Here is a 20,517-nt window from a genome sequence, read left to right as displayed (position 1 = left end):
TAAAAATCATTTTTAAGTCTAAGATTTATTTATTTTTTCACGAGAAAATCCCCAAAGAAACATCCACTCGGCTTATTAATTTACCTATTTTTATTTATTTATTTTTTTACTTTTTATGCTATTGAATGGGTGGAGGGGGTGGTTTAATGATTTCTTCTGTCGACGAGAAAAATATCAAAACAGATTTTTTTAAATCCCTACAAGGTATTCACGACTTTACCAACACCACGCGCGCGTTCTTTTCATTATATAAACACTTTAATAATAACTATTGGATAACAATGAATAAATTTGAATAAATAGAATTAACTTTTATAAATATTAATAATTTTTCTTCTTCCAAGAATTCTCTTTTTTTGCAATTTTTTTGCTTTCTGAGTGATGACGTGCAAAATGTACCCATCAGTGGCAGATTTATGTCTCCTTAATTAGGTTTTCTCTCTTGCGCCTTTTGAGATTCTTTTCTTCTTGGTTTTTGAGGTTCTATGTGTAGGAAAATAGCTTTTTTTTTTCAAAGAAAAATCCTCAAAGAAAACTCTTTGAATTTTCTTTGCTCTTCCATTTGCTATTTCTTTCCTATATATGGTTTGGTTGTTGTTGGAAATGTTTGTGGTTCTGTACTATATAGCCTGATGGTATTAGGCTAACTTTTTTGTGGAGGTTTTGGGGCCAGATAGAGATCTGAAGAAGGAAAATCTAAGGCCATACATTTTTTTCTTTCTTTCAATTTAAGGACCTTTTTGTGAATTTTCTCACAAATTTCATTAACAAAGAGATTCTCTCCTCACGAAGAAAATCCTTCCAAATTACAAAATAAGCCCTGACCTTAGAAATTTCCTTTAGTGGATCCCCGTGTGTTCCCTGAATGTTGTTCCCTTGGGTGATGCTGTCCATTTTGTGGATTAGTGTGTCGGGGGGAGGGCGTGCGCGGCGCCATGAGGCAACAGCCGACGCTATGTAACATCGAGAACGGCAAAGGCATCCGGAAGCATGACGGCATATTCAACTCCGTCCTCCTCTGAGTCCGGATTGCCGCCAGCAGCCACAGTTTGTTCATCCGGTGAATCATCGTGCGCCTGCAAAGGACTTCATTTCATGTATGTTTATGGATTTGCGAGGTTTGCCGGTGGCTTTTTCGTATTTTGCGATCTTACCCATCGCGGTATGGCGCCACGTGAAGATGGGGTGACGCCGGTGAAGCCATTGAGGCACGAGGTGTCACTCTCAAAGGTGGAGGAAACGGTGCTTCGACGGTGCTCTAAATTCTTATATGGTGGTGATGGTGAGTGATCCGAGGCAGCGGTGTGGAACCACGCCGGGGGCCACAGAGGCTGCAAAAAAAATTGCCAGGATAAGATTTTAAAGGTTTTTGGGGCTGAACAAACGAATGTTTGCTTGGTACTTACTTATTCTTCAATAAGATCCCATATAATGAGGGATGCGTCAGTCCCACCAACAGTTACCACCATACGATCGCCACAGAGGAAGCGAGCACAAGCCAGTGTTCCAGAGTAGACCTTAGCTTCCGAGTACTCTGCCTTAGGGGTAATGCAGGGATATCTGAAGGTGGAAAAATCATATTTTTTTAATCATTTTCTGTTGATTTGTCCGTTAAAACTTATAAAAATGAAAAATTAGTCTATTCGGAACCTTTGTATTAAGATCAGAAGACATCTGGAGATAATAATGAGGTCTAAGAACTTGCCCTAAGACCTGACATGAATTCTCTGAGGGTGAAAAACTCCCGTGATAAACTCCCGAAGGCTTTTAGCAGGGAAAAAGTGAGGAACACTTCACGTGAGCATGATCTTCTAAGAAAAATAATGCATTTGTGATAAACTCCCGTTCAGGAGTTTGTCACGGGAGTTTTTCACTCTTAGATAATTCATTCCCTGGAGTCCATATTGATCTAATTTTGCGCAGGAATTTAGGATAATCTGCTCAGATTTTTAATTCTTTTCATTTCAAACCCAAAAGCAGCCCTTAAAACCAATTTAAAGGACAAAATGGAGTTAGATTTAAGCCAAGCCTTACCTAAACAGCCTGAGGTACCCGTCTGCATCTCCGGAAATCAACATATCCTGCCCTGTGGCACGACTTCCTGTTGAAATGATGGTAGAATTGGAGGAGTAGTAACGATTATTCCATACACCTGCCACAACGTAGCCCACAGTGCAATTAAATGTAGCCCACTTGACATCCTTCATGGCCATTGGACTCTTCTCCGGTGACAGGGATTTAACGTCCCAGAAGAGTAAATCAAAGTCCGTTGTAACGGTTTGCAGGTAAACCCCATCAATACTCCAATCAAGGTGCGTCAGTGGCTGAGCTCCGCGGATCTTGTTGACCTTCTTGTAGGAATATCCATCGCGTGACACGCGGAATAGGTAGATACTACCATTTTGCGATCCAATGGCAATCATATCACCCGCAAGGTTATACCCAATGCAATTTAGTGGTGAACCGCAGACACGGAGAGTCAGCATTGAGGCTCCATTGTCGGAATTCATTATAAGAAGATGCCCTTCACTGCTACCAGCTGCAAGAGCCGAACCAAATGGATGGAAGGCAAGGGAGATGCATTCGTAGGCTACTTGTGAGGTCCACAGGAGCTTCTGTTTGCGCCACAAGCAGATGTTCTTATCATGTCCTGCTGTGGCGAAAATATCATCATCCGGATGTGCTGCTAGGCCCCACAATTGTCTGCCATGCCCAAAGACAACTTGATTGAAACGACGCTGAAGGGAACCTTCGAGGATATTATTTCGTGTTGTTCCAACGTAGATGTTTCCATCATTGCGTCCTGGGCGCTGTGGATAAATCGTTCGAACACCTCCAGCGGATTCTTGAAGCTACCGGAAAACAAGACAACGAAGAAAACTCAAACAATCTTCTTAACAAATAAAAAGACTTTAAACCCAACCTTAGTTTCTGTGATCCTCTTGTAGTTTTGCAGTGAATCCCATGCAATGATCTTACGATCCTTCTCACCGCCAGATAGAAGAGTTCCCTCGGATAGCATTACCAAGCAGCTGATGCCTTTGGTATGTGCTTCAAATTCCATCCTAACAAAATAAGCTCCATCCGCATCAACGCTATAGATGGTGATGAAGCCATCGCTATCTGCTGTAACAACATCACCATCTGGTTCGAACTGTATACTTGTAATGTGCGTACGTGAAGGCTATCAGGTTGCAAAGGAAAATAGAGTTAGACAAGTTAGACATAGAAAGATAAAAAGAAAGTTAATTAAACTAACATTCTTGATGATGTCTGTTCTTTCGAAGAATCCATCCTTGCGTCTATGCCAGAACGCCAAGTGTCCTCGGCCATGTGTGATGATTAAATTATCATCTAAAGGATGGAAGCATGCTCCAGATAGGCCTTCTTGAAGAGTCTGCAAGGATTGTTCATTGATTGCAATTAATTTAAGTCTACGAAAGCTGTCCTGAACATCAGGGAACAGAGAACAAGTATCAGATTTGCTTGTTTGCCTCCACAGAAGCTTACATTTGTAGTTTTTAAGCCTGTTTCGTCCCAAAATAGTCTGGAAACCGTTTTTCATTTAGAATTGTTGGAGCCATAAGCTTCCTTCAACTGTTTCATTATCTGAGGATCTTTGAAATAAGAATTGATCCTGGAATTGTTGAAGCAGGAAGCTTGCTTCAACTGTTTCATTGTTTGAGGATCTTTGCAGTAAGAATTGATCCTGGAATTGTTGGAGCAATAAACTTGTTTCCACTGTTTCATTGTCTGAGGATCTTTGTAGTAAGAATTGATCCTGGAATTGTTGGAGCAGCAAGCTTGCTTCAACAATTTCATTGATTGCGGCTATCTTCAGTAAGTATGGTAGAAGTACTAAGCTCGCTTCAATGTTTGTTTCGATAAAACTTGGTAATAAGTCTGCATAAACTGTTGTATCAAAATGTTTTATAAAAAGTCTAGTGTTTAGCTTGTAAAACTAAACCTGCTTTAAATGGACTTCTGAGGAGAAGTTCTCCTAACTTAATCTTAAAATTTTTTCAACTTCTTCTTTAACTTTTCTCAATTAAGTCGAATCCTTCATTACCAAACCTTTATTTCCTTTATTCCCAAATAAACATTAACAAAAACTTACCGCAACTTTTCCTAATAAATGACCCCATTGCCACTGCCATACAGACAAAATACTCTCCCGACCAGCATCCACAGCAAGGACGTAGCTTCCTCCATTCTGGATAAAAGAAAACTCTTTAGCAAAATAATCCAAAAAAAAGAGAATGACCACAGATCATACCAGTTGTGAGAAAGCCACAGATGTAACGCCACGATCGAGTTCCCCCATCCCGAAAACATAGAGCGTCTGTAGGGATTCAGTGCTCCAGATACGCACATGTGCCTGGGATTTTCTATCACGCCCACCTCTCTGCCCTGAAGCCACGAGTTCACGCGATGGATGAATATCCATGCACATTATATCCTCTGTGTGGCCTGTGTAGTGACGCTGGGCTTCCTCTTCTCTATCAAGGAGTACAGCAACAGCAGCTACGTAGTACAGCAGCTCCCCTGATGGGAGTACCCACAAATTCCTACGAGCATCTATTCCTCTGTACCCGTGACTGTTTTATTTTTCAACAAGAATTTTGTCAAGGAAAATTAATATAAAAAAATAAGAAGCCCAAAAATCATTTTACGCCATTAGCCTAAATTTCTTTGAAAATTAATCTCTACTCCATCAGACGCTCAATCTTCCCTTAAGTTTCTCTTCCGGAATGAGAAAAATTTTGCAATTAAGGCAAATAAAAGAGAAAATATTCGCCAAGCGAGTGAAACAACTTGTGAATGAATTTTGACTGCCGAAAAGCATGAGTAGGATTTTTTTCTCTCAATTTTCTTTTCCTTTTTACAACCACCCCGCGCCCCAAAGCTCCGCAACTTCCGCTTCCCATTAGCACGGAGAAAGCAAAGTGGTGTAGATGAAGAAAAAGTGTAAAAGAGTCCTAAAAACCTGTATTGGGAAAAATTTGTGGCCACGCGGGGGGTGTGGGGAGGCGGCCGTTAAATCGACGCGGCTGGAAAATCTGACCAGTAGACTCATTGCGCGCAAGAAAAAAAATAAAAGGAGAACACACACTTTCATTCACACACAGCGTTTTGTCCCTGAGGCACGAAAAGGGGCTATTAATCCGGCATAAGTTTTGCATAAATTTTCCGCGTTGTGCAATTAAAATTATTATTTACTCACAAACAAATGGGGCGGATTTGCAAAAGTGACGAGAAAATTGATTTTTTTTTCTTTGGGGAAGTTGATTTTTTTCAGGTCATCCTGTGTTGATAAATTTGAAATTTAAAAATTGCATATGTCAAGCAACTTCTGTCAAATATTGGTTCTGTCAATCGATTAACTAAGTTTGAATTAACGGACTTTCTTCTAATCTTAATAACGCCTGAAAACAGATAGAAAATTGAATAAAAAGAAATTCTTTGAAAAGGATACACCCAGTGGATCTGAAGCTTCTTATCCGGTGGGCTGTTGTCGATCGATGGGTGATGAATTGGTGGATAGAAGGTCCTTCTCAGTCCCTTTATGACCACTTTCGTTGGTTCCTCTTTGAGAGCATCGACGATTGTGTACTCTAACAACAAAAAAAGCAATAAAAAGGAATCTCATTCACACGCCATGCCATCGATTTTTCTCTTCTAACCACCTCACCTTGATTGGAGCGGACAATCTCATTCTCGGGCGCATAGAGGACCCTGGGGCGGCTTTTGCTCCGTGCCCGTTGACGAATTGTCCCCTTTGGTGGCTCATCTGCCACAACGGGCGCCACCATACCCGCCCGGGAACGTGATCTTCGTTCGGGCGATGCTGGTGTTGTCCCTGGATTCCCACCGGGGGACAAATAGAATGTATCCATGTCGGCAAATTCATTTCGCAGCTGCGAGAACGATCGCACCTCCTGCCCACTACCCGTGTACATCTTCTTTGCCCCAGTCATCTTGAGAACCTGCCCCAGATCCTCAACCACCTCCTCAAATGGCTGCGACGTGCGAAGATTGAGGAGCACGCGACACTGAAAAGACATTCCGTGAGTGGCTCTACCCTATTAAGGGGGCTGCTTGAGGGGGGACTCAAATGGGAAATTCCATGCTTGTTTCTTCCGCACGGGGATTTCATCGTCTGTCTCACGTGAGGAAGAATGTACGGTGATAAATTATGTGTTAAATTAATTACCCTACATGTACATTTGTATGTTTTACATGTGGGTGCATTTTATGCAATTCTATGCTTTGTCCCTAATTTTTGTAAATTATTACTTAATTTTTTTTAGGACAGGAATGATTTTTTTTGGATGAAAAAAATTAAAGAAATATTTTCAAACTCTTGAGAGGATTTTAGAAATTAAATTTAAATAAATTTTTCAATAAATTCAAAATGGAGAAAGATGAAATCTTTACAATAAAAAAATCAAATAAATTGAAAAGTGTCCGTTAATTCATTCAAAGGGAAAGACTTTCAAGCTTTTCAAGAATCTCTTCCTCTTTTCTCCCATTGAGACCATTTGGTAGACACACTGTCCCATTGAGGCACCCCTCACTAGCATACCAACTATACGGGAAGGGGTTGGTTTGTTTTGCCCACGGAGGGTGGCGTATTAAAGCACCGGAAACGCCACTGAGGAGAAATTAGCATAAGAAAACTTTCCACATGTTTAGCGTGCGCGCGATCGATTTTTTGGAGTGAAATTCATCCCTCCTGCCACCCTCCCCCTGAAGAGGCACATTTCGGCCACATACCCCGCCGTGTCCCACAACCCGCCTATCTGACCACTTCAAGGCCGGCAAAGGGTAATTTATAATGTTATTAACATAATAGCGTCCGAGATATGATTTCTCTCTTCTGCACGCCCAATTCCCCCTCATTCAGAACCTCCTTCACCCCACTCTGCGCCTCACAGTCCTCACTTACCTGGACTGTGTGATCGAGATTGTTAATGATGCGAATCACACGACCTGCACTGGCTTTCAGACCAGCTCCTGCAGCTCCCGATGGACTCACATCAGCCTCAATAATTGAGGATTTTCTCCGTTCGGCTTTTGCTGCAGCACCCCAGCCCTGATTGCTGGGCGATGCGTACCACATGCCGTTCTTCTTGCCGTAGCTTGCTGGCTGCACCGGAAAAGAAAGGACTCACTGTTACGCAAACACAGTCATACCCATATATAGTATGTATATGAAAAGTTGGAGGAACAAAAAGTGACTTAAGACGTTATGTGAGGGGAGAAGAAATAAAAATCAATGGAAGTGCTTCCGGTTGAGATTGGAATCTTCTGTATACGGGGAGGCTTTTACGTGGTCTTAAAATCGAAAACAAAGTACAAGGGCACAAGTTATGGCGAGGTGCTCGAACTCATTGAAAACTCTCTTAGAAAGAAATTAAACTCGTAATCTTTCTATGAGGTCTTTCGTTAGTGAGAGATTAGAATGATTAAAAAGGACTTTTTTCGTGCTTTACACAGCCAATGTTCGATATTTTATTTTTCAGAAGAAATAAAATGTTTGAAGAAACTCTAAAATTATTGTTTTTTTTCTGTTAAATAAAAGCTTTTAATCTCTTTCATAAATAGAACTGTCATAGAACTTTTTTATATGATTTTCCCCTTAGTTTTGTGCTGAATTTGCAATACACATATTCACAAAAAATTAGTAAGAAGGAAAGCTAAACTTTAACCCGGCATCTCCATCTCAATTTCCATAACTCTATACATATGTAATTTATTTCAACGGTTATAAAACAGAATTGAAAGGAAAACACTTTTTAAAAAAAAATTCGATATTGAAAAAAATTAATGATTGTTTTCTACAAATTATTGCTCAATTAACGTATTTTTTATTCACTAATTAATTCATTTATTCAAGAAAAGTCTTATTAGGCAACTAAATCATTAAAGTTTCTTTCCTCTTTTAACATTTAAAGGCTAAATAAAATAATTTTTAATGTTTATTAAACACAAAAAAAATCTTTAAATTATACTCATTAAAGAGTTTGAAGCTTTAAAAAAAACTCGTAAAAGCTCAATGAAAACTAAAGCTTTCTCCTCAACAAACTTTATATAGTGAGCAAAACTTTATAGAGGGTAGTTTGAAAGGATGGAATGAGAAGCTTTTAGATGAACCTGAGAATTAATTGGTGATGTCAGCACCACAAAAGTAACTTCGTTGTCACTGTCGTACATTTTTTACACAACTAACCACACATAAAATTACCACAAAACTCTTAAGAAATTATGTGTTCTAATAATTTGTTATGAGAAAATACTTTTTTATAGTTTGTATCAAATTGTATTTTTTTTAATCACAATTATTGAAAAATTTGCACACTCAATTCCACGGGGTGGTGGTACAACAAGAAGTCACAGAGATGATCACGAAATTCGCAGAAAAAGGCAGTTTTTGAATTTTGAAAATCTCTGCAAAAATTGTTGGAAAAAAATGGCGCACTGGTACACTGCGGAAGGATTGTGTGGGGAAAAATGGGCTAAAATGGCACGCCAAGACGTTGACACAGTCAATGGAGGAGCGGTTGTGACTTGTGTTGTGGCTCAGGTGAAACTGCGAAGCGGACACTGAGTGGAAAATTCAAATTCCTCCCCTTCATTGGGGAGCCCATCCAACCACGCTCGCCACTATCTTATTTACACATCAACCCGCGGTATGGGGTGGACGTCTCCCCCCCCCTGTATGGGTAAATGTGATAGCAAAGGTGGAAGAAAAAACCCACCCTCCGCGTCGTGGCAATTGGTGTTTTCGCCCACTTTTCGCGTCGTCGCTCCTCGGATTTCTTTTGCGGTTTCACCAACGACACCATGTAAATTTGTATGGTAATACCTTCCCAGGCAATTCATCCACCTGCTGTTTCAACCAACCCCACCCCCCCGACCATGTGGAAAATATTATGCGAAAATGCGCAGGGAAAGTGTTGGTGGGAAAGAGAAAGTGCGATATGAGAGAACTCCTTTCACTCGAACCAATCTCCCCATGTGGCGAAGAGAGATTAAACTTCTCAAGGATATTCCTCTCTTCGTGGTGAGATTGTCGCGTGAAAAGTCCTCTTCGGGGGTACGACGTCTTTTGAACGCGACCACCCTTCCTGGGAGAGCAACATAAAATGACCAAATGCACGTCTTACTGAATAACCTCGACAGCCTTGCTAGGAATCACCCACCCCGCGTTGACGACTCAATTGGCGCGCTTGAGTAAAGAAGAAGAATAAAAAAATCCTTTCTTATGCAAATCACGTGAGAATTTTATATTTCATTTTCACGTGCATCGACTTTTTTACCTTCACACACCCGTTTGCATCTCAATTTCACCCGCATTCCTTAATTGACGGCAATATTTGATATGATCCCTCCCCCCCACCCATATAAGCTTATCAGTGAAATTTTTCCACGATGTTAGCCATTTTGCAGAGGAAAGGACTCTTTTTTCTAGCTACCACCAAACGTGAATGACTGATTTCCATATACAGAACGGAAATGGTGTGTTTTTTGCGTGCTGGAAACATCAGAAACTCTTAATTAGGTGAAAAAATTGTAACATAGAGATTGGTAGCAACATGAAAATTGCCTTGTAATTTATGTATAAAATAATCCTCATGGAAATTTAAGAAGTTCTCATTTTTTTCTTGGAAAATACACCACAGGTGTTGAAATTTCAAAGGTTAACATTTTCAACAAATAAATTAAAATTTAAAAATATAAATTATTAAAAACTTATGGGGATGGTTTTGCTACAATTTTTTTTTCAAAAATAAATGAACTTTAGGAGGAAAAAATCAATAGAGATGTTAAGGTACAAAAAAATCGTCAAATAATAAAATTTGTTAACCCTTTAAAGACATACGAATTAAGATATAACCTAAATATTATTGAAAAAATAATCATTTTTAAGAAAACTTTCAAAATAGTTTTGCTTGGAATTTTTATAGGAAGCATAAGCTTCATACAAACAGACACACTCGCAAAACTAACCTAACTTTATGCACTTTTTAACTCTTTTTTTCTGAGTGTAACGATGCCTAAAATTCATAAAATTTTCTAATTACAAAACGGTACGTGTTAGACGTTAGGAACAATAAAATCAAAAAATTAGGTACTTCATTTTGCATCTCTTTTCCGAAAGATACGAAATAATATAAAAAGAAGCTCGAAAACTTACAAAGATCGATATGTTGTTAAGGCCGAGATTTAGTGAATAAAATGATAAATTTGATAGGATTAATGTTTAGTAGCACCTAATAGTTTAATTAGGACAGCTTTCCATTTTTGTCCCTAATTAAGTATTATTTTGTTAGGCTAACTGGAAAGCTTCTTACACGCTTATTATATGCTTATGCTTTATTCGCATATGCTTATTCTCCATTAAAAGACAATGATATTGGGCCTTATTCAGCGACCAAGAATCCCTTGAAATCTTTGAATTTTGTACTGAAATTTCAAGATTTCAAGCGAATTTCAAGGGTTTCTTGGTAGCTGAATAAGGCCCATTGATATGAATTTTTTGTTTCTTAATTTTCAAAATTATTATTTTACTATTAATTTTTAAACTTTTCACTTGAACTTTGCACTTGAATAATTTTAATAAAATCGGGAAAACACAAAGTATAAATTTCAATAAAGATAGGTGTATACTCAAGGTAGAAAAATATTTTGAACATTTGCCAAGAAACTCAAAATACACCAAAAAAAAATTCCTAATAAAATATACAAAAATGCCTTTAAGAATTTACACTCTAAAATACCACAAAAGATTTTTCTTCGATTGATGCGAAAAAGATAAAACAAATCACGATAAAAAATCACATTCGAGGTGCAAAAGGTTAAATATTGCGATAAATTTCTCATGAAATATTCATTAAATAAAAAAGAAATTTCACTCACATCTCACTGGAAAAATTTCTTCAACTTGATGGAAAAATTTCCTCCCTGTTTTAGGAGAAAATTGCTTGTGGAAAATTTTCACGTGTACTCAGTGCACGTCTCACTTTAACAATGTTAGCGCAATAAATTGGCTGCAATTCAATTGCACACCGCGTGAGCTTTAATTTAATGCGTGTCGCAACCCATGTACAGAGGGGTTGTGCACTCAGTGAGCAGCAACAAGGAACACACCCCTATTTGACTCCTTGCGCGGTGCAGCACCACACCAAATAAGCAATATAAAATTCAAGTGCGCCCCATGGCAAAATTGCACCCACAAAACACACTGTGCCGAAGGACAAGAGTTTGTAATATTATTTTATGAATTTGTAAACTGAGAAACAGCAATTCGCACGTTTAACGACTTTTCGTTTTTTTTCCTTTCTGCAATTGACTTTAATTTATGCGAATGACTCCGCAATTTGTACGGCGTTTTCTCAAAAAAGTGATTAATTTCATTAACTTTTAGGGCCACTTGTGTGTGTAGATGGGGGAGTATAAAATATGCGCCTATCTTTGCCCCCTTCTCTTTTATACTATGAAAACTTTTAACCCCTTTTTCCTTAACCCATTCACACACAGAGCACTGTTCACAGTTCAATCTTTCCCTTCTGACTGACACAGAAATTAATTTGTTGGCCAAATTATACACATTTGTGAGGTGTTTTAATATTATATATTTTTTTTTCTTTTCTTTTCCTCCTTTCACCCTTAACGTTCGCCCTCAATTCCACATACAACATGAGAGATCTTGAGTGGGGCACACACGTGTATTAGTGCCAAAAAATTTTCCAAATACGGGAAAAAACTACAAGAATTCAACGTGACGACTCACACAAAAAATAAATCTCACGCAATGAGTCTCAGACATTCTTTCCCTGACCAATCCCGCAAGAGTGTAGTCTTGATGGAGAAATGAGAATTTCCTCCATTAGGCCACTGTGCCGGTGAGATTTTCAAAGGCACACGCAGCGTCTTAATCCATTATTTTTGCATGTTTTTTACATTAAAGAAGTTTATTCGTTTTTAAAAGCCATTTGAACAAAAAAAAATTCTAGGCATACGTAATATCGTAAAGGATAAAATAAAGATTAAAGAATAAGAATTCGCCTAAAAAACCCTGCAAAGATTTATCTTAAAAAAAATGGAAGAAAATGAGATTTTTTATTCGCTCTGGTGAGATTTTTTTGAAAAAGAATATTTTTCCCTTGAAGGGATGATTCTAGAAAGAAATCTGACTAACTATTTTGTATATTCCATTAGTTAAAAAAAAGATTTCACTTAGGAACTAAATTAAATACTTAAATTCATTCAAAATTCTCCTTAATATAGCTCCCGGACTCGAAAAAAGCTCCCGGAATAAAAAATAAAATAAAAATTTGTAAATTTTCTTGTTCACAAAGTCAAATTAAACAACTTTTAGGTATATTTTGCTTTATTGCTAACTTATTCTAACACCTAATCTAATCAAAATCAAAAAAAATACAGCCAAGAAATTTTTTCTGGCACAGTGGCTTGAATTTCGATTGTTGGAAATATTTCTCCTTGAGACGTAATATGAACGAAAAAAAATGTTTAAGAGCATGAACGAGAAATTTATTATCAAGCAAGGAGAGCGCGAGTCCTCGTAAAAGTATCACGATTTCTTAATTTGACCATAAAACAATCTTTCTCCGACTGTTTGTTGGCCGTTTAATATGCCCTAGAAAGGTAAAAAAAAATGGGAGCAATTTTCATCCCTCATGTGACCCCTTTTTTCCCAACACCGAACCCATATTTTCCGCCAACTACACACACAAAAAAAAAAAACATAACGTAAGAGTATATCACTTAATTGACCACCAACACCTTATCGCTTTGCAAAGATTTTTTGCCGTCTATTTCATTTACAAGGAGGTACAACAGGATGGCAGAAAAAATATTTACCCCCTTATTATGTGATTAAATAAATTTTTTTGTGTTGTGTGTGTGGAAAAAGCGTCGCAGACACTTTAAGAGGCATTTTCACAGGTCAAACGACCTTTTTTCTCCATTGTCCACACCATCAAGATTGCGGGAACTTCCAAGGTTTCGTCTCAAACCCCAACATTGGAGTCATAAATCAAAGAGGCAACCCCCCAAAAAATATGACACAATCACTTTTCGGTGTGACCGAAACTATCGTGCAGAAATTTCATTTTTATTTCTTCTTTGAGTAACTGCAGAACGCAGAGATTTGGAGGGGTGATTGTTTTCTCCTCAAGTCAATGGAAATTTTAGGGGGATAATTGGAGGCATTGAGAGAGTTCAATGCTCTCTCGGTGACTTTGAAAAAGAACCCCCAAATTGTGGTAAAGCTCATTGTAGTCAAGATTGATGGGCATTGATTTCATTATTTGATTTGATTTTGCCAGAGCTTTAAGCTTTGTAATAAATTGGGATTTTGATTTAATTTAATTCTTTATTGAAGTATTTATTTTATGCTTGATGTTTAAGTTAGAAGTTTCCTAATTATTAAGAAATCTGAAAAAGTCTTAGCCAAGACCTATGACGTGGAAGAAGCACAAACTTCCAAAGAAAAAATTAAATTCTAAGAAAACATCTTATTTTATTCCAATATTCATTCAATTTTCCCTCTAAAGTTTTATTAAATATCGAATTGAATGAAACTCCTGAAAATTGAACAAGTTTTTAATAAATTTCCTCAATTATTTTACTGAATTTTCAATCATATTTCACAAAATATTTGACCAAATATTGAGTGAATTTCCTTTAATTTAAATTTTATGCTTCTTGCATTTCTTTCATAACAGAAAAATAATCCAAAAATCTTATAAAATTAAACTAAAATTTTTAATTTTTTAACTGAAACTCTCAACATACATTTTTAACCAGAGACTTTTTTGCCATTAAAGTTAAGTAATTTACGGTGAAAATTGATTACGTCTACCCTCCAACAAAACCAATTTCAAGCCATTTACCCCGCGTAAGTTTCTTGACTTTCATCGTAAACAATCAAATCAGTTTAGGATCTTGACAAATTGGATGGCAAAAGCTACCCTTGGGGGTGGAGAGGTCATTGAATTTTTAATGCTTTGGTATTAATTTAAGGTAAAAATGGGATGTAATTAATTTAGGGATTTATTGCAATATTCCCTGGGAAGTTTCGATAAAGCTCTCTGATGGATTGCGGGGGTGAAAAAGGTGTGGTGGGCATGTGTTTGAGGTTTGGGGAAATAATAACTTTTAAAGTGGCTTTTTAGCGATAAGGCAAATGAGATGAATTAAAAATGAATTAGGAGTAGCTTTCTTCGCGTTTGAGTTTTATCATGCAATCGAAATTTTTCTCTATATATTAATGTGCCTTCAAGATGGAATTTTCATGTCGATATTTTGGGCGTTGTGGGGGGTTGCAATGCGAAGGGGAGGGGTGCTGAATTGCGACACAAAAACTTGTAGAAATGTTTTGGGTGAGAAAAAGGTTTTGTGGCGCGATTTGAGGCCAAACTGCCGAGGGGTTAGCTTGTGCGAAGAAAACTTGGCCACTGGTCAAAGAATCGCGTGTGAAAATCAATGGGAAAAGATTTTCCAAGCATGGGGTGGGCGAGAAACACCCCAAGACAGCACTTCTTGCTGTTTTTCCACCTAAATTCTCGGTGTTTTACCCTTTTCTTTTCTTTTTTAAATCATCCCCCAAATTCCATGAATTAAGAAAACTAAAACAGGGTGGGAGGGTTCGAAAAAATTACACACAATTTTCCACCCCATTTGACTTGTATTGACGTGCTGAAGGATTTAAAAAGAGCGAAGAAAAAAAAGTTAAAACGCGGAGAGAATAAAACATTTTTGTGACTTCCTTGAGAAATATGCTCGCAATACCTCCTATATATTTTTTTCTTTGCCCCTTTAACCCCCGGCACGGAAGAAATCCCATTCACTGCAGTTCTTTTCTGTCTTAATTAATGTTTGCTGTGTGCAATTAGAGAGGACGTTCCCCGCAACCCCTTCTCACAATGACCGAACCGTCCGAACAAACCTCTTTATATGTTTTTTTTTATAAAGAAAGCTCCATTTTTTTTGTCGAATAAATAAGAAATTTGCACGCCAATTGACGTCACGTTCTAGGTCAATTTATCAGTATCCGGCCACCCCATTCTTGCCGTGCCCATTTGCACAAAATGACCATCTTTTCTCTGCTATATGTATTACCTAAATGCACCTTTCCGGCTTCACCCATTTTTCTGCATATCCCTCCGTGAGCAATCATATTTGCCCTCGATAGATGGGAGGGAATTAATGCGCCATTAGATTCTTCCCGCAATCAACACTTTCACCGCGCGGAAGGCAGAAGAACTGGAGCGCAAGCCTTAACCCACATTCTTGCACTTCAATTTCCCATCATTTACCCCAAATTTCCCTTTTTTTTTCTACAAATAAAAGCTTCTTTTGCTTATTTCTCTGGACCCCATCAGAGTAGGGTAATGGGCCGGATTTCTGTCCACACACCCTTTTCGCAGGAAGACTGAGTGGATTAGGAAGTGCATTAGTGAGCTTATGAAAGCAATATAATCAATCTTCTTGGAAACTCATTTAAAGTATTCCATTTCACAAGGATTTCATGTAAAGTTAAAGGGAACTGTCGTGACTTTTTAGAAGGATTTTCACGGAAACTGAACAAAATCTTAAAGAGAAGCAAAGATAAATATTTTTGTTATAATTAACTAAATATTTTAGCTTGAGAATCGAAAAGAATTTAATCAATAAAGCTTTGAGATTAGAAAAGACATTTATAGATAAATCTCGGAGGAAAAATCATTAATTTTCTTTGAAATTAATTACTTAATTAAATGAAAGTAAAGACCGCAAAGTTATCAACTCGTTCAACTCGCATGGTTCTATCTCGTTGGAAAATACAATATTTTGACCTCTGATCAAACTCTTCCCTGGTTTTATTAAAACTGATCAAATATTGGGCTTTATTCTGGGCCAAGAAACCCTTGAAATCTTTGAATTTTGTACTGAAATTTCAAGATTTCAAGCGAATTTCAAGGGTTTCTTGGTCGCTGAATAAGGCCCTTTACTTCAATTTCTTCTGGTTTTTCTAAGCTTAAAAGTTCATTAGAATTCTATTTAATTTCTAAAGCTCTCTAGAACCAAAGATTCAATACAAAAAGCTTTTTTTTATTAGTTTCTGAATTAATTGATCCTTATAAGGAGCATCCTTAAAGATTTATCTTCATTTCCAATCAAGTTTAAGCCAAGTTTTAGCGCAATTTTGAATACTGAGACATCCTAAAACAGAAAAGAATTTAATGAGTTAATTTTTTTCAAAGATTTTTTAAGCTTGTACTGAAACTAAAGTAAATTCTACCTTAAATTCTTTTTAAATGAGTAAAAAGCAACAAAAAAAAAACAGTTCGAAATCTTTGAAACCATAGCCCCCTAGATGGATTTTAGATCCATGCACCTCATTTACCTTGTTTAAGGTACTAACATACATGCATATATAACTTCCGTGAGGTGCAAAATCGAGTTGTATTGATTGCAAAATCAAATATTTGTCCCTCTGAAGAAAATTTGCTTTGGGGCAAGTAAACAAAAGTGGGTGGACTTGGGGGTTTGTTTGGACGCATGCGTCCAAAACGGGGTTAATTGGCGCTCATTTCGGCCGAGGGGCTTCGCACCTACCTTGAATGTCTTGAAGCTGGACACCACGTACGAGGCACCATCTTCAAGTTCCTCCAGAGAATACTTCCGATCCCCATCCATGGAGAAGACGAACCTGGCGCCGCGTGGCAAATCCAATCGTGGGGAGATTTTGTCCAGGAGTGCCTCCATGGTGGCCACATCGCGACCCGGCTTGAAGCGATACTCAACACCGGGGAAGAAGGGATCCCCATTGCGATAGAACAAGACCCTACGGGCCTTCCAGAAGGATGCATTGGCATAGCGACTGCTGCTACTACCACCGCCGCCGAAATCAGTGCGGGATTTGGAGCGTGGAAGTGGTGCTCCCGGTAGCTGACTGGACACTTCACTCATATTATCCATGGCTGGTGATGCGGCACGGCTGGAGATGGCGCGGGAACCCCAGTAGCTCGTAGCTGGGGCACTGGTGGCAATTGCACTGTCACCACCACCGATAAACTCTTCGTCGTCACTCACGTCGATGGCTTTTGACCCATTTATGTCCACGGCGCCGGAGGCGTTGTTGTTTATGCTGGCTGGCTGTGGCACTGGCGGATTGTGGGCTCCGTTCATGCCAAGGCTCGACACACCACTGGCACGTGCTCCGTCATCGAGGGCATCCTCATTCGACATGGTGCCGCGCACCTGATTCACGTTTACGTCCCCACTGCGCAATTCCGCGGACGTCCTCTGGCACCTTTCGCCTCCTCTAGGTTCCACTTCACTTGGAGCATCCACCTGGGCAGGGGCGCTCACGATGCTCTCGCTCTGTGAAAAAAGGAAAATGCGCACTAAAAGAAAAGTCCGAAAGAAAAGCTCTCACAGGACGAAAGTATTATTATTTCTTTTTGCCGAAAAGGGGACGCCGGGTAGTTGGTGTAGCCACTTCACTCAGGATGGTCGTAAAGAGAACTTTGCATAAATAGGAGGTCGTGAAAGTCTGTACGCTTGAATGAACGCTTCCATAAAGGAAAAATGGATTTGAAACATATTTTGTGGGAAATTTCATAGTTTAAGAGGCAATAAAATTACAATAAAATCGTCTAATTGATATTAGAATTAGGTTTATTGAAGCAATAAAAATTATATATTGATTACATTACTTGCACATATGACTTGCATTGAACTAAAATTCAAACAAAAAAGCTTGAAATAAAGCTCAAAATATAAATTCAAAATTATACGATATTTAATGAAAATTTAATTAGAAAGAAAAATATTATATTCTGATGTTATAAAATAATAAAATGAGTTCATAATGATTTTACAGAGGGGCTTGTAAGTTCCCGAATATAAGGCATTAAATGTATCTTTATTAATACAGTCATACCCCGCATAATCAAGTCGAGGTTATACTCTTCTTACGCATTAAAATTAATGGGTGAGAAGAGTATAACCTCGACTTGATTATGCGGGGTACGACTGTATATTAAAATTTAGAACAGGAATTTTTATTTATTTTTATCTTTAAAAAAATTAATTTAACAGAGCTTTTTGAAAAATTTTCGGAATATTTTCTGGAGCAATAAGTTCAATAAATCTTTTGTTTTCTTAAAAAAAAACAAGTTATAAAAAGGAAAAAAGAATATATGTGAGAGAATCAATTCTAAAGATTTGTTTTTTACAAATTTCCTACTACTCTAAACTCTTGCTCTAAGCGAATATATTCGATGTTTTGTATAAATAAAGAGTTTTATGCGATTTTTATCCCCCGCAAAGTGATAATTTTAAGATTAATATTTTTTAAGTAATTTGACTTCTTTTTATGCGCTTTGAATTATATCAATAATTTTTTTAAACTGTTTTGTATTCGGTTACTTTGTTGCCCCTTATTTATAACTAAATTCCACATTTTGTCTTTTCTGCTCTATCTTTTATGGAATTCAACGAATTTACGATCAATATGAATTATTAAAAAAAATCCTTTGAAAATAGTTTTTCCAAAAATTCAATTCACTAAATCACCATATAATTTTGAAATTTTCAATTACAAAACCATCCAAAGTTTTAAAAAGGATTTAATCCACCAATTTGCACTTGATATCAATTGCACACCTTTCGTGCTGTTAATTGCAATATATAACTTCTATAAAAGACTAGTCACTAATTTTCTCGTCAAGCTCCTTTTGGAGGAAATTATAAAGAAAAACACAAATGAAATGAAAATCCTTCTGCGTTGTACTTTTTCCACTTGAAATTATTAAAATTATATAATTTCTCTGAGGTGGGAATTCCCCGTGGGAATTAAAATTTTCTGCTGCAAAAAATAGGTCATCATCACGAAGTATTCGGGGGTGGGGGTGTATGCGATATGGGGAAACAAAGAAAGGTGGGTGACCACCCTATTATGTATATACATATAAATATAGGAAAATGGTATGCAAATGATGTGGCATGGTCGTTGCACTGTTCCACTTTACTTATGGGTCGTTTTATATGAGAAATTATTGCGTCTTTGAGGGAATTTTTCCTTACATTTGCCTCTTGGTTGTTTTTCTTTTACTTTCTTTTCTCTTTTTTATGTCTCGTCGTGGATTTGGAATAACAGCCCGTTTTTTTACGATTTCACTCGCGATGGCCTTTTTTATTGGAAGCACAAAAAGCTCTTTTGTTGGGAAAACTTTTGCGTTATTTTTTCTCACTCAAGAAAAACTTTTTTTTTATATCAAGAAAAGCACTTTTGAAAAAAAAAATGGAAGATTTTCCACACAATTATTTTTTGCTACACACTTTGCAATGTCATGCACTATTGATTGCAATAATGAGGGATATGTTGCGGGGAGAGGGATGACTGTCTTAATCCAAGGACTTGCACATTCCTGGGGACATTTACCGCAGAGAGAGATTCTTCTTCCTCGGTGGCGAACTTGAAACCAACTAAACTTCTTGCACCTCTCGTGTTACATTTAAATACGCCCTGTCGACGACTTCTTTTTCCTTCCTTTTTGCTTTGGTGGACTCTCTCTCGGTGGTGGTCAACGCTCCACTTTGACTTTTTTTCCTGCCACCTTCCCTTGTTCAATTTTTTTTTATTGCTGCGCGCTCCCTCCACGAGCCTCCTCGCGTAATTAGCCAAGTCGTGCCGCCCCAACTCCCTCTTTGTTCGGCATTTTTATTAAATGCTCACGACTTGGGTGAAGAAAAAAATAACAATCCCACCACCCTGAGATTGTGCGCCACACATGGGACAAAATTCACTGAAATTTATTGACTTGTGCCGCGAAGCTTTTCCCCCCCCCCATTCTTGTAATATTTCTATTAAAATAATTTTTGCCCACCTAATCTCACCTGAACAATCTCAAGGGGGCGAATAAGTCTATACCGCTGCGCACATTGAATGGCCTTTCGATTGAGGGACAAAATAATACAGAAAAAGCCATTTGAATATTTATTATTTGCATAATTGTGTATTAAATTTTACCGCGAGAACCTTTTTTCTACCTCAATGCTGCTTTCTTTCATTTATTTTCTCACCTGAAGCACTTCACGCACCTTGCAGCAAAATGCAACAAAACTTTCACACAAAATTACTTTGCACTCACCATGTGAATTTTTCAGACTTGATGCTATGTACAAAAAAAAGCTCACTGAAAGTTTTCGCGCGGAAAAGCTTCAAATACACAACACCTGGACAGGAGGTCTTTGCTGGTTTCTTCAGCTCTGCACGTTTCATGTGCAAATGACACGGAGGCTATGCAGTGTGCAGGGAAAAATAAGTTCTCCGGGAAAGCCGGGTGATTTGTCACAAAACGCACACCTCCCCCCACCCACAGAAAGGATTTTCACCCCGTAACGTGGGTGGTTGTATGGCCCACCCGCTATAGTACATCTCCCCCCGGCACTTGTGTTTGCTTTCCTGCGCACTGTGTCGTCCAATGGCGGTCGCGA

At 38.0% G+C, this 20,517-nt stretch overlaps 1 protein-coding gene across 2 annotated transcripts; it reads right to left on the bottom strand.

The window, feature by feature from the left end:
• Positions 1-472: 472 nt before the first annotated feature.
• LOC129792088 (echinoderm microtubule-associated protein-like CG42247) lies at positions 473-19,245 on the bottom strand. 2 transcript variants are annotated; one of them, XM_055830824.1, is made up of 13 exons: positions 19,105-19,245; positions 16,630-17,397; positions 6,950-7,150; positions 5,693-6,053; positions 5,477-5,615; positions 4,277-4,598; positions 4,118-4,213; positions 3,260-3,397; positions 2,924-3,184; positions 2,035-2,852; positions 1,407-1,560; positions 1,155-1,331; positions 473-1,086 (listed from the first exon to the last, which is right to left on the bottom strand). In XM_055830824.1, exons 2-11 carry the CDS (start codon positions 17,260-17,262, stop codon positions 1,407-1,409), a joined length of 3,123 nt encoding a protein of 1,040 aa, XP_055686799.1. In that variant the 5' UTR covers positions 17,263-17,397; positions 19,105-19,245; the 3' UTR covers positions 473-1,086; positions 1,155-1,331. The 2 variants fall into 2 exon arrangements, with proteins under 2 accessions (XP_055686799.1, XP_055686800.1); XM_055830825.1 differs by having other exon boundaries at positions 473-1,076.
• Between the last annotated feature and the right edge of the window lie 1,272 nt (positions 19,246-20,517).

This window comes from Lutzomyia longipalpis, chromosome 3 (assembly GCF_024334085.1).
Source record: "Lutzomyia longipalpis isolate SR_M1_2022 chromosome 3, ASM2433408v1".
Lineage (NCBI taxonomy): Eukaryota > Metazoa > Arthropoda > Insecta > Diptera > Psychodidae > Lutzomyia > Lutzomyia longipalpis.
The sequence above is the reverse complement of the archived record's forward strand: the minus strand, read 5'-3'. Positions and strand labels throughout refer to the sequence as shown.